The sequence below is a fragment of the Crocuta crocuta genome, unplaced genomic scaffold, assembly GCF_008692635.1.
Source record: "Crocuta crocuta isolate KB4526 unplaced genomic scaffold, BGI_CrCroc_1.0 scaffold3, whole genome shotgun sequence".
In the NCBI taxonomy this organism is placed as follows: domain Eukaryota; kingdom Metazoa; phylum Chordata; class Mammalia; order Carnivora; family Hyaenidae; genus Crocuta; species Crocuta crocuta.
In genome coordinates, this window is record NW_027529934.1 from 8,491,523 (window position 1) to 8,505,522 (window position 14,000).

Consider the following 14,000-nt stretch of genomic DNA (forward strand, 5'->3'; position numbering starts at 1 on the left):
TGAGGGCTGCTCTCAGCTTCTAATGGCCAACTGCTTTCCTTGGGTTTGGCTTCCTTCCTCCACCTTCAGAGGCAGCAACAATGGATTGAGTCCCTCTCTGGTTTTCAATTTCTCTCACCTCTTTAGTCTCACCGCCTTTACCCACTCTCCTGCCTCCCACTCCCACTTTTAAGTACTGATTATATTGGACCTACCTGGATAATCAGGGACACTTTCCTCTCCTCAAGGTCCTCAACTTTAATCACATTTGCAAAGTCCCTTTTGCCATGTAAGGTATGTATTCACAGGTTCTGGGGATTAGGATGTGGACATCTTTGGGGAGGTCATTCTGCCTACCACTTATCTCAACCTACTTTCTAGGTCAAAGGCAGACAAATCCTAATTCTCCTCAAAAGAGATTTTAAAATTCCCTCCAGGGGCGTCTGGGTGGCTCTTTCGGTTAAGCACCTGACTTGATTTCGGCTCAGGTCATCATCTCAAGATAGTGAAATGGAGCCCCGTGCTGTTGGGCTTTCGTGCTCCATTGCTGAGCCTGGAGCTTGTGCTTCTCCCTCTCCTTCTGCCCTTCCCCAGCTTATGTGCACATGCACACACGTGCTCGCTCACTCTCTCTTAAAAAAAATAAAAACACATTTGGTTTGGAGTTAAATAGTGATGATGGTGGTACCTATCAAAAATATACCAAATAGTGTTGAATTATATATAATTTAAGAGGTGAATTTATCATTTGTGAATCATATCGCAAAGCTGTTATTAAAAAAGGTTAAAATGAATCATTCAATGAAGGCATTAGAATGTTTAAATATTTTTTAATTAAATAGGTTTTGAATTTAATTAAAACTACTATTTCTGTGGGATATGAGGTTTACTAAGCAAATATCTGAAATATAAAATGTTAACATAAATCCAGATGCTTTAACTTGTGACTATTCTGATATCCCCCTTCAAGTTTGCTTCTATTTTATTATTATTCATCTCCAAATTCAGATTCTGCATTACCCTGGAGAGCATACTGTCGTCTTTTTTATCCCCTGAAGCTGCCCCTTTGTTGAAGGCTTCTTCTGCTACGATAAAAAATTGTTCAGTTGGTTGAAGAATGCTTACACCATAGCCATTGTTGTTGTAAATATGATTATTAGTCATCTTCAATTTTGGTGCTGGAAGAACCTGTTAAATTATTCAAAGGAAAGAGTGTTTCAATAATTTCTATAAAAATAAAATACATGAACTCTAGAATTCTTGGATTTACACATTTCTTTAAAACAACTGAATTTCAGTTTTGAGCAAGTGATATTTTCTTCAGACTAGGTAATGTAATATTAACTATAAAAATATTTACTGCAGAATTATTAAATGAAGTTTTCAATTTATTTTATACAATATCTCATGAAGCTTTTGATATAAATATGGAAATGATTTCAGATTTAGAAAATGATAAATTTTCAAGTAATACAAAAATAATTTGAAATATTATAAGTAAACTAGAGTTCTAGGGAAAAGCTTCATTATCTACGTAAGTCTAGAGAGGAACCTAGACAGGTAGGATTCAAGGAAGTAGAAAGGAATGGGAAAGCATTTCACTTATAAATTATTGCTATCAATGTTTTAATTGTCTAGCTTCTTGTACAAACTTTGGAAGTAAGATTTAAATATTTCTTAATATATTTTTTTTAATTTGCTTTACTTCCCAAAACGTATTACAGATCTGTCCAATGAAAAAATCTAAAAGGCTTTTTATAAAAGCGTTCTATCGGCTTTATCGAAGTTAATCTGCTAAGAATCTAATTATTCTAATCTGCTACGAATATAATTATTACATTGTAAGGCTAAAACTGTTTTATATCAGCCATCATTTAAACCATATTGTTAATTATATTTACTATTCTTTTCCAAGTCAATAATAACATTTAGACTAAACTGTATAGAAGTAATATTTTGGTATCTTTGTGATAACTATAATTCTTATAACAATTCTATATTAAGAAATATGATAATACCTTCATATTAACTCCACCTAAGGTGCTTTTTGAATGATCACTGGTTCTGAGGTTATTACAGTGATGAATTTCATTCCTTTCCAAAATGGCTGTGCTCCCAGGATACAGTTCGACACCAGCACCCTGTAAATTAAAAGCAAATAAAACAATCTCAAAACACACATATACCTCTCTAAAATTTTCTTTGGATTTGAAAGTTGTAATTCTATATTAGCACTCTCAACACACGAAGTTACAGAAAAATATATGATAGTTTGTGTAACGATATATTGTAGAGATAGTTAGAAATGTTGAAAACTAGTACTATCTGTGTTAGAAGATCATTGGGCCTAGAAGGAGGGTTGAGGTCATATAGTCTCATTGAGGCACATTGCCCCCACCCACCCAAATGAAGTCTCAAGAAGGCAGCCAAAAATCCCTTCAAGCAATTCTTTCCACTGTTATGAAATTTTATTTTTATATACTCTAAACCCCTCAATGCTGTGGAAGTTTAGTGGAAATTAAGTCATTCTATAAAAGGGTCCTATTATGTTTATCCTTTATTTAATCTTCTCATTGAAACTTCCAGTCCTTTAGTGAGTTTGTGCTTGTTATTTGAAGACTCAAATTCATTTGTTTTTAAGTAAACTGTTAACTGACCCATGATCTGCTGTACAGCCACCAATTCCTAGATATTTTTAAAAATCATACTTAAAGCTAATAATGCCTTAGTCTGGACTTGGGCAGTTCGCTTTTCCTATACGTACTATGATGCTCTGTACTTGTCCTCATTTTGTCAGTTTCTAAGCTTGATTAGAACTCAGTTCAGGGATGAAGTAATTGTTATTCTTTGCGCACTAAGATCCCTCAGACTTATCTATTGTCACATAAAGCTGTGTTTATAAAATGGAATACCTGGGCACCAGTTATTTCACTGTCTGTGATGGTCAAAGCAGCCCCTGTCAGAACACACACTCCTGTTCCTTCACATTTTAATACACAGTTTTCTAGAATCATGTGACCAGACTCCACCACCACAATACCATCAACTGTGCCTTGTTGTATCAAAGATAGATGCATTAGCTTCACATTATCGGCTTTAGACACCACAAAACTGTCATGTGAAGGCTCAGAAGTAATCATAATTTCCTCTCTCTTTCCAACTCCTGATTCATAGAGACAAAAACACATAATCAAGTCAGTGATCCCAAAGTTTAAAAGTCCTTTAGTGGTTTGGTAATACTTGCTATTACTGTTTCTCTTTTCATGTATTTTTAATAAATAATATGTACGTAATTATCCAGTTGTTAACTGATTATATACTTACTATAATGTAATCTTTTGTCCATATTTTGATGCCATGATGGAAGAATATGGTTTATAATCAATATAAATGTACCTATGGTATTTATTCAACATACTCATTCCATAATATATTTTCCTAAATTTCCTATTACATAACCAAGCAGTCATTTACAGAATGTCTAAGGTATAAAAGCTCTCTTACCATAATCTGGTTTTAAACCACAATAAATTACCATAACTAAAAAAAGACTGGCAGAGACTTGTGAATTAGGTTATAAGATTAATGCAGTCATGCCCACAATTTTGATCTAGAGTAGTCAAAGCAATCAGCTACATTTAATATCAATCCAAAAATAATGAGTTGAATTTTCAAGGAGGCTATAAATTTTAAAAATTACAAATATGTTCCTTATTACCCAAAATATTACTGGTTACAGTCATCAAGATCTAGTGAAATTTTTGCTCAAATTTTTTAAAAAAATATTTTGAGAGAGGAAAGATAGCGAGCGCATACGAGGAGGAGAGAGGGTCAAAGGGAAGTGGGGAATTCCAAGCAGTCTTCACAAAGCTCAGTGCAGGGACTGATGCAGATCTCAATCTCATGACCATGAGGTCATGACCTGAGCCAAAATCAAGAGGCACTCGCTCCACCATCTTTGCCACCCATGTACCCTTGCTCAGTTTTTCAACTGATAGGCAAAGCTTAAGTCACCTCAATCTTTTCTTTTGGTCAGACAGTGGGAATATCCTTACTTCAATGTCAAAGGGCAGAATTAAAGTTACTAAATAGGTTCAGAAACTGAAAGGAATTTAGTAAACTCTACTCTTCTATTTTAGCAAGTCTGCATATGAATTAACCTTTCTGAGAAAATGCTGAGTATATTTTAATATATCCTTACATTGGGTTTTCCTACTAAAGTGATAAGAAGTGCAATACAGACAGAAAAAGTCATTTGAGTAAAAATATAGATGGAGCAAATAGAAAATATTACAAACAGGTTTTTTTGTTTTTTCTGGTTTTGATCTTTTTTAGAATCTGTGCATGTAGTGCTACCTTATCATGGGGGAAGAAGTAGTCTCATTGTTTTGCTCTGGTACATTATGTCCAAATAATGTCATCTGTACAGATAATATGCTCATGAGCAGGTGAGAAAATCTTAATTGTGAAAGGCACATAAGGGATTTTTGTGTTACATAAACTCATTAACAATTTCTAATAATTTAATTAACTATACTTATACAATTTTTCCAGTGTACATTGCTATAGAAAGACTGCAAAGGATGCCCTGCTAACCCTTTATAATGATGTCATCAGTCAATAAAGCAAGATTCACAGCTTGATATTCTCCTGGAAAAATGACCACTGTATCTCCACTGTAACAACTATCCAAAGCCAAATCCAACTCATCATGCTGTTGGAGAAGTGTATCTGAAGATAAGTCCTTTACCTGAAAAGAAGAAAGAAAACAGTACACTATCAACAATAAATTCAATTGAAAATAGGTCATTTTATTTATTTAAAAAAATTTTTTAATGTTTATTTTTGAGAGACAAGTTGGGGAAGGGTGGCAGAGAGACAGGGAGACACAGAATCCGAAGCAGGCTCCAGGCTCTGAGCTGTTAGCACAGAGCCCGATGTGGGGATCGAGCCCACAAACTGTGAGATCATGACCTGAGCCGAAGTCGGATACTCAACCAACTGAGCCACCCAGGTGCCCCCAAAACAGGTCATTTTAATCAGCTAACTTATTATTAATGTGCTTTTCTCAAAGGGTTACTATGTATATTACACTGTAATACACTGTAAATACTCTATGTTCATTAAATGCTGAAAGTATTAGTCCGTCAATTAAGGGAATGATGAAATATTTTATTTACAATCACTAATAATTTTACAGCTATTAAACACTGTGTGCCAGAAGTTATATATATATTTTTCTTAATTTATTTCTAGGAGAGAGAGAGAGACAGCGTGAGCAGGGGAGGGTCAGAGAGAGAGGGAGACACAGACTCTGAAACAGGCTCCAGGCTCTGAGCTGGCAGTCAGCACAGAGCCCGACGCGGGGCTCGAACCCACGAACTGCGAGACCATGACCTAAGCGAAAGTCGGACGCTTAACCAACTAAGCCACACAGGTGCCCCCAGAAGTTATATTTTGAACTTAACATATTACCTCCTATGCCTCACAACAGGTCTTTGAGGTGAAGTAGTATTCTTACCTTATCAGGTGCAGGAGATTGAAACTCAGTAAGATGAAATGATTTGCCCAAGGACACAGAGTTAGTGACTGGTTAAATTAAGCTTTAGAATCAGGTCTTTATGACACCAGATCTCTTTCTAATATGCTACTTTATTCTCTTTAACTCAAACTAATCCTACAATTTTGGTAAATCAAAAAAACTTTGTACATTAAATATTCTAAAACTAAAAATAGTAGGTACCAGGAATTTGCACTGAGAGTAGGAAACGGGAGAGAACTTCATTCTTAGCGGCATGAAGAGTGAGGTACTTTGGAAATAAAGTTTGAAAACTAAAAATATATTCTGAAAAAAAGCTTATTTTTATCCCAGTAGTAGTGGTATTATCATTCATATATCTTTTTTTCTTATAAGAGTGTAACTTACAAAAAACAAGTGATAGCATAACAAAAATTGAAACTTCCATCTAAAAAAATGTATTTTATGAATGTATTCATTTACTCATCATATCAACATGCTATACCATACATGTACATGGCTTTGAATCCTGACTTTTCATTGCAACATATTTTTCCATATCTATAATATTTTTTCAAAGCCTATTTTTTTTTTAAAGTAGGCTTCATGCCCAGTGTGAAGCCCAGTGCAGGGCTTGAACTCACTACCCTGATATCAAGACTTGAGCTGAGATCAAGTCAGACACTTAACCAACTGAGCCACCCATGTGCCCCTCAAAGCCAAATTTTTAATGATTATATAATAATGCATCACATGGGCATATCATAATTTATCACAATTTAATTATAATTTTCTTACTCTTATTAGATGATTCATAATTATACTATGAAAATACTAAAACAAATAAATCCTTATGCACATCTCTAGTTATTTCTTTAGGATAAATTACTAGATGGAGAATTGCTGTGTCAAAGGAATAAGAGATTTCAAGCATCTTGAATACATCTTGCTAAATTGCCCTCCAGAAAGTTTAACTAATTAAAATTTGGTTTGGAAAAAATAAATAAATAAAATTTGGCTTAAGAACTCATTTTGCTACAAACTCATCAGCAGGCAGTATCTTTTACACTTATAAAATATTTGCCAGTTTAATAGGCAAAAACCCTCACTGCCTCATTTTAATTTCCATTCCTTTGGTAAGCAAGAGTGAATATTTTTTCCAGATATATATGAAACTCATAATCTTTACTAAATAAACAAACCCGTATATTCATTTCCATGTGTATTCTAAAAACTTGGGTGGCAGAGAGTACAAGCATTACCTCTGTAATTATTTTGGAAGAACTCTGGATTCCATCTCATTTATTTATTTTTTCATGAAAATAGGAAACACAAGAGAGAAGAGTTTGATGGGGAAGATAAGGAATTTAGTTTTGGTGCCAGTTAATTTGAAGTACTGGAAGTCACTAAGTAGAGGTATCCAGTAGACTATGCATATAAGAGTCTAGAATATAGGACTGAGATGTGACTAGGTATAAAGATCTTGGAGTTACTTACATATAATTTGAGCATAGGAATGGATAAGATTAGCTGTAAGACTATATAAAAAAGAAAGATAGCACTTTGGGACAGAACACTGAGGAACTTTTAAAGAATAGGCACAGAAGTACCTGGCTGGCTCAGTCGGTAGAGTATGTGGCTCTTGATCTTGGGGTTGTGAGTTTGAGCCCTATGTTTGGTGTAGATTGCTGAAATCAATAAACTTAAAAAAAAAACTAAAGAATAAGGAGAAATAAATGACGATTTCAAAGCTGAGGAGTAGCCAAAGAGGTGGTGAGAAAATCAGGAGACCAAGATGTCAAAAAGGAGGAAGTAGTTGATGATGTCAAATGCTGAAAGGTTAAATGAGGTGGTAATCTTTGAGTTGTGTTTACTGAATTTAGCCACAGCTTGGTCCCACACTGATGGCAAGAGCATTTGCACCGATATCCTGGAGGCAGAAACAAGATCACTGTGAGTACAGGTATTTTTGGTTTTGCTTTTGTATTTTGGCTGTAGGTGTTTATGGAAATCTCTGTCAGGTCTCTGGCTACCTGCTGAGATTACATAATAGACTGTGAATAGACACACACAAAAAGAAATACAGCTTTTGCAAAAGAGTTTGGAAGATTTACTAACCATACAGACAATTACAGTCGTCAACAATTAATAAAGCAACCCTGGGGATAGGGTAGACTCTGATTTCTAGAGTTATTATATTATAATACTCAAAATAACCAATTTTCAACAAAAAAATTTTACAAGACTTTTGAAGAAATAGGAAACTATGGCCCATTTACAGGAAAAAAAAAGATTGACAGAAACCATCTCTGAAGAAGCCCAGATAAGCCCTTGGATTTATCAGACAAAAATGTTAACAACTGTCTTAAATATGTTCAAAGAGCTAAAAGAAACCAGGGACAAAGAACTAAAGGAACCAAAAGGGCAATGTGTGAACATACAGAGAAGATTGATAAAGATATAAAATTATGGGGCACCTCGGTGGCTTAGTCAGTTGAACATCCAACTTTTGATTTTGGCTTAGGTCATTATTCCAGGGTCATGGGATCAAGCCCTGAATCAGGCTCTGCGCTGAATGTGGAACCTGCTTGGGATTCTTTCTCTCTCTTCCCCTGTCCCTCTCCTCTGCTCGCAAGCTCTATCTCTTGAATTAAAATAATAATGATAGGGGCTCCTGGGTGGCTCAGTCGGTTAAGTATTCAACTTCCTCTGAGGTCATGATCTCATGGTTCGTGGGTTTGAGCCCCACATTGGGCTCTGTGCTGACAACCAGCTAGAGCGTGGAGCCTGTCTTTGGATTTTGTATCTCCCTCCTCTCTGACCCTCCCCTGCTCACACTGTCTTCTCTCTCTCTCTCTCTCTCTCTCAGAAATAAATAAAAATATTAAAAATAATAGTAATAATGAGATAAAACTATGAAAAGGAACCAAATATAAATTCTATTGCTGAAAATTATAATAGCTGAAATAAAAAAACTCACTAGAGAGGTTTGACATCAGATTTGAGTGAGAAGAAGAAAGAATCAACAGGACAATTAAAATTATGCAGTCTGAGGAACAGAAAGAAAAAAGTATAAAGAAAAATGAACAAAGTTGAAGGGACCAGTGGTATACCATCAGGAATAAAAATACATCTATTACAGGAGTCCCAGAAGGCAAAGAGAGAAAGGAGAAAAAGAATATTTGAAGAAATAATGGGTGAAAACTTTCCAAAATTGTTGAAAGATGTGAATCTACACAACCAAGAAACTTAATGGATATCAAGTAGGATAAACACAAAAAGATCCAAACCAACACACATAATCAAACTGTTGAAAGTTAAAACAAAGAAAACGGTGAGAGAGAATCCAAAATAAACAAGGAATTGGCAATAAGAGTAACAACTGATTTCTTTTTTCTTTCTTTCTTTTTTTTTTAATTCTAGGAGAGAGAGAGAGACAGCGTGAGCATGAGAGGGTCAGAGAGAGAGAGGGAGACACAGACTCTGAAACAGGCTCCAGGCTCTGAGCTGGCAGTCAGCACAGAGCCCGATGCAGGGCTCGAACCCACGAACCACGAGATCATGACCTAAGTGAAAGTTGGACGCTTAACCGACTAAGCCACCCAGGTGCCCCATAACAACTGATTTCTTAACAGAAGCCATGGAAACCAGAAAGCAGTGGGACATGTTTAAGGTAGGGGGTGGGTACTGTCAATCAAGAATTCTCTATATAGCAAAACTACCCTTCAAAAACAAAACAAAACAAAATGAAGAATTAAGACACTGACAGATAAACAAAAACTGGATCTTCCCTACAAGACATGCTAAAGGGATTCTTTCAGACTGAAGGAAAAGGACACTAGATAGTAACTTGAGCCATATGAAGAAATACTACAGTAAAGGTAACTACATTGTTAAACATAAAGCCAGTGATATTTTAATCTTGGTTTGTAACTCTTCTTTTTGATTCCTATATTACTTTAAAAAGCAATGCATTAAACAATAAATATAAATCCATGTTAATGAGCATATGATGTATAAAGATTTAATTTATGACAATAGCAACATAAAGGGGGAAATGGAGCTATACAGGAGCAGAGTACTTATATGCTATTGAAGCTGAGTTGGAATCAATCAAAAGTAGATTGTTATAAATTTGGGGTGTTAATTGTAATCCTTGTGGTAACCACTAAGAATATAACTAAAATATATACAGAAAGGAAATAAGTAGTGAATGAACCAATGCACTAGAAAAAATCAAACACAAAAGAATATGACATACAGAAAAAAAATTGCAATATGGCAGAAGTAAATACTTCCATATCAGTAGTCACTTCAAATGTAAACAGATTAAGATTACCAATTAAAAGGCAGGAGATTGGTAGAATAGATAAAGAAATATGATACAGGCACCTGGGTAGCTCAGTTGGTTAAGAATCTGACCCTTAGTTTCAGCTCAGGTCATGGTCTCATGGTTCATGAATTTGTGTTGGTGGCACAGACCTGCTTGGGATTTCTCTCTCTCTCTCTCTCTCTCTCTCTCTCTCCACCTCCCTCCCTCTCTTTGCCCCTCCCCAGCTTGCATGTACGCTTTCTCTCTCAAAATAAATAAATAGACATTAAAAAAAAGAAATATGATCCAACTATATGATCTCTACAAGGGAATCGCTATATCCAAAGACAGAAATAGATTAATACTGAAAGTACAGAAAAAGGTATTCCATACAAATAATAAACAAAAGAGAACTACAGTGGTTATATTAATATTAAACAAAATAAACTTTAAACCAAAAACTGTTACCAGAGACTAAAAGGGACATCATTTGTTGACAAAAAAATTTAATTCATCAAGAATATGTAATAAGCATATATACACCAAACAATGAAGGCCCCAACATATCTGAAGCAAACATTAACAGAATTAAAGGGAGAAATAGTTCAGCAGCAACAGTTGGAGATTTCCATACTCGTCTTACAATAATGATTAGAACATCTAGACAGAAGATCAATAAGAAAATAGAGGACTTAACACTGTAACTTAGGTAGATCTGACACACATATATAGACCTAAACATATATACAGAACCCAACACAGAAGAATACATACTCTTCTCTAAGTGCACATATAACATTCTCCAGATACACCATATGTTAAGCCACAAAACAAGTCTCAATAACTATCTTCTCTGATCACATGGAATTAAGTTAGAAATTGATAACATCAGGAATACTAGAAAATTAACAAGCATGTGGAAATAAAACAACCCACTCTTAGACAACAAATGGGTCAGGGGAAAAATCCCAAAGAAAATTATAAAATGCTTTGAGATGAATGAAAATAAAAACCAACATCCCAAAATTTATGGGATGCTGAAAGCAGAGTTCAGAGTGAAATTTATGGCAATAAGTGCCTACATTAAAAAAAAAGCTCAGATCAAAAACCTAACTTAACATCTTAAAGAACTAGGAAAAGAACAAGTTAAATTCAAAGCCAAGAGAAGATAGGAAATAAAGATTAGAGAAGAGGTAAATTGAATGGAGAAGAAAAAACCCAATAGAATTAATGAAATCCAAAGTTTATTCTTTGAAAAGCTCAGCAAAATTGAGAAGCTTTCAGCTAAACTGACTTAAAAACAGGGGGAGAAAACTGAAATAACTCAAACCAGAAATGAAAGTGAGGACATTATTACTGACCTTACAGAAATAAAAAGCATTATAAGGAAATATGAATTAACTGTATACCAACAAATGCACCAAAGCCTCTCACTTTGGTTTTCTTTTTCAGTATTACTTTGGCTACATGGGGTCTTGAAAAGACAATTTGGAATGGGATGCCTCTCTTTCTCCTAGACCTGGGAAAATGTTTAATGTTTAGTTTAGGCACTGGAACAAGTGCTTCTTATTTTTGCCAGGAATGATTGTAAAGCTATAGAGTGTATGGAAAGAGCCCAAATGTCCATCGACTGATGAATGGATAAAAATGTGGTACACACACACACACACACACACACACAATGGAATATTACGCAGCAATTGAAAAGAATAAAATCTTGCCATTTGCAACAATGTGGATGGAACTATACTGTATTATGCTAAACAAAATAAGCCAAACAGAGAAAGAGAAATATTGTCTGATCTCACTCACTGCATATGTGGAATTTAAGAAACACACAGCTAACATAGGGGAAGGGAAGAAAAAATAAGATAAAAACAGAGAGGGAGGCAAACCATAAGAGACTTTTAAATACAGAGAACAAACTGTGGGTGGCTGAGGGGAGATGGATGGGGGATGGGCTAAATGGGTGATGGACATTAAGGAGGGCACTTGTTGGCATGAGCACTGGGTAATATATGTAAGTGATGAATTACTGGGTTCTCTCCTGAAACCAATACTACACTGGATGTTAACTAACTTGAATTTACATGTAAAAAATAAATAAAAATAAAATTTTTAAAAAAATAATAATAAAGAAAGAAAAGCCAGAGTGTTCTAAACCTAAAAACAGTCATCCCAATTGAGAACTTGGAGAATAAATGAAGAGGTAGGGACTAATATTTAATTTGGTTGACTGAAAGGACATTTATGACAGTAAGTGGATAAAGAATACAGAAGGACTAGGGATGGGCTGTGTTCAAAAGACAGTAAGTTCATTAGAAGTGCTGTATGTTGCTGAGACAGCAAGGTAAAGATGCTTATAAGGACAAGTAGTGATGTTGGTCAGCAGCGAATACAAGCAAGAAAGGGAAAGAGAAAAAAGAATAAATTTACTGAAAAATCACTGTGTGCCAGGCACTGCTAGGATAACATCTCGTATCATCCTCAAGAGCTCCTATAAGATAGTGGTGGTGGTGGTAGTTTAGTTTCCTACTAAACATTTATTGAGTACTTACTACATACCAGGCATATTCTAAACATATTACAAATATGAATTCATTTAATCTTCACATATAAAATATAAATAAGAAACACATACACTTTATAAATGAGGAACTAAAGCACAGACAGGTAAATAACTTGTTGAAAATCACATAACTAGTAAGTGGCAAAGCCAGAGTCTGAATCCAGGAAGTCTGGCTTCAGAGCCCATGGTCTTAATCAGCATAATAGACAGTTTTGATCTCTCTCTCTATTTTGGGGAGCTTTTTAAGTTTTTATTTAAATTCCAGTTAGTTAACATACAGTGTAATATTAGTTTTAGGTGTACAATATAACGATTCAACACTTCCATACACCAGCCCATGCTCATCACAAATGCACTCCTTCATCCTCATCACCTATTTCAACCCATCCCCCCTCCCCCCCAGTTACCATCAGTTTATTCTCTATAATTAAGAGTTTGCTTCTTGATTTGTCCTTCTCTTTTTTTACCCTTTGTTCATTTGTTTTTTTTTTCTTAAATTCCATATGAGTGAAATCATATGGTATTTGCCTTTGATTGATTTATTTCACTTAGCATTGTATTATCTCACTCCTATGTTTATACCAGCATTAGTTACAATAGCCAAATTATGGATGCAGATCAAGTGTCCACTTGGCTGTCCAAAAGCTTGGGATATATATATGAATATATATATATATATATTCATGTACATATGAATGTCCCATATATATATATGAATATTATTCAGCCATAAACAGAATGAAATCTTGCCATTTACCTCTCTTTTTAAAGCACTCTGCAAATAAGGAAATTGAGGCTCATAAGTTAGGCAGCTTGCCCAAGATTACATAGTTATTAAGTGGTCTCAGACTGGCTACTTAAACCCTGGGCTATCTGACTACAAAGTCCATGTCTTTTACTATAGTACTTGTGAAGATCACCAACAGAGAAATGATGGGGCACGGATAAAATTGTTTGAGAAGAGAACGTAGAGCAGGAAGAACTTTGAGTAAAGAGTCCTCAAAGTTAAGAAGGGTAAATGTTACGTACATAGCTCTGATAACTATCAAATTATACGATTTTGTCCACCTCAACAGTAAATCTAAGACAAAAGATCTAAGCAAAGTGGAAGTTGATGATGCTGCTGTCTCAGAGGAGTCTTTCTCACATTATCCAGGCCTGCGAAGTTCATGGGTATTTACTTACACAAATGAAGACAGGGTTGCAAACTACAAGATAGAAATCAAAGAAATTTCTCACTCTCACATAGGAAAATAAAACCAGAAACAGATTTAAAAACAAAATAAAAGGAGGGGCGCCTGAGTGGCTCAGTCAGATAAGTGTCTGACTTTGGCTCAGATCATGATCTGACTGTTCGTGAGCTCAAGCCTCACATAGGGCTCTCTGCTGTCAGCACAGAGACCACTTTGGTCCCCCTCTCTCTACTCATCCTCTCAAAAATAAGCAACATTCAAAAAAAGATAAGTAAAAATAAATATGGTAAAATGAGGCTGGAGAGAGAATCAGAATCTATACCTTACTTTTTTTTATACCTTACTTCTTATAAAGATTTTTACAAAGATAGTTGGTAGAATAATTAATGTTATTGAATAATCTGATGCAATAAGCAATTAAAAGAAAAT

The 14,000-nt window shown here is 35.0% G+C and overlaps 1 protein-coding gene across 1 annotated transcript in view; it reads right to left on the reverse strand.

Moving 5' to 3' along the window:
• Positions 1–789: 789 nt before the first annotated feature.
• The window catches only part of SHCBP1L (SHC binding and spindle associated 1 like), a 35,223-nt gene continuing 22,012 nt past the window's right edge, over positions 790–14,000 (reverse strand). Inside the window, exons 7-10 of the mRNA XM_077763239.1 lie at positions 4,576–4,729; positions 2,892–3,142; positions 1,998–2,120; positions 790–1,167 (exon numbers count right to left, since the gene is read on the reverse strand). Of these exons, the coding sequence (XP_077619365.1) occupies positions 916–1,167; positions 1,998–2,120; positions 2,892–3,142; positions 4,576–4,729 (780 nt within the window). The 3' untranslated portion in view covers positions 790–915. The remainder of the gene's footprint in view (positions 1,168–1,997; positions 2,121–2,891; positions 3,143–4,575; positions 4,730–14,000) is intronic.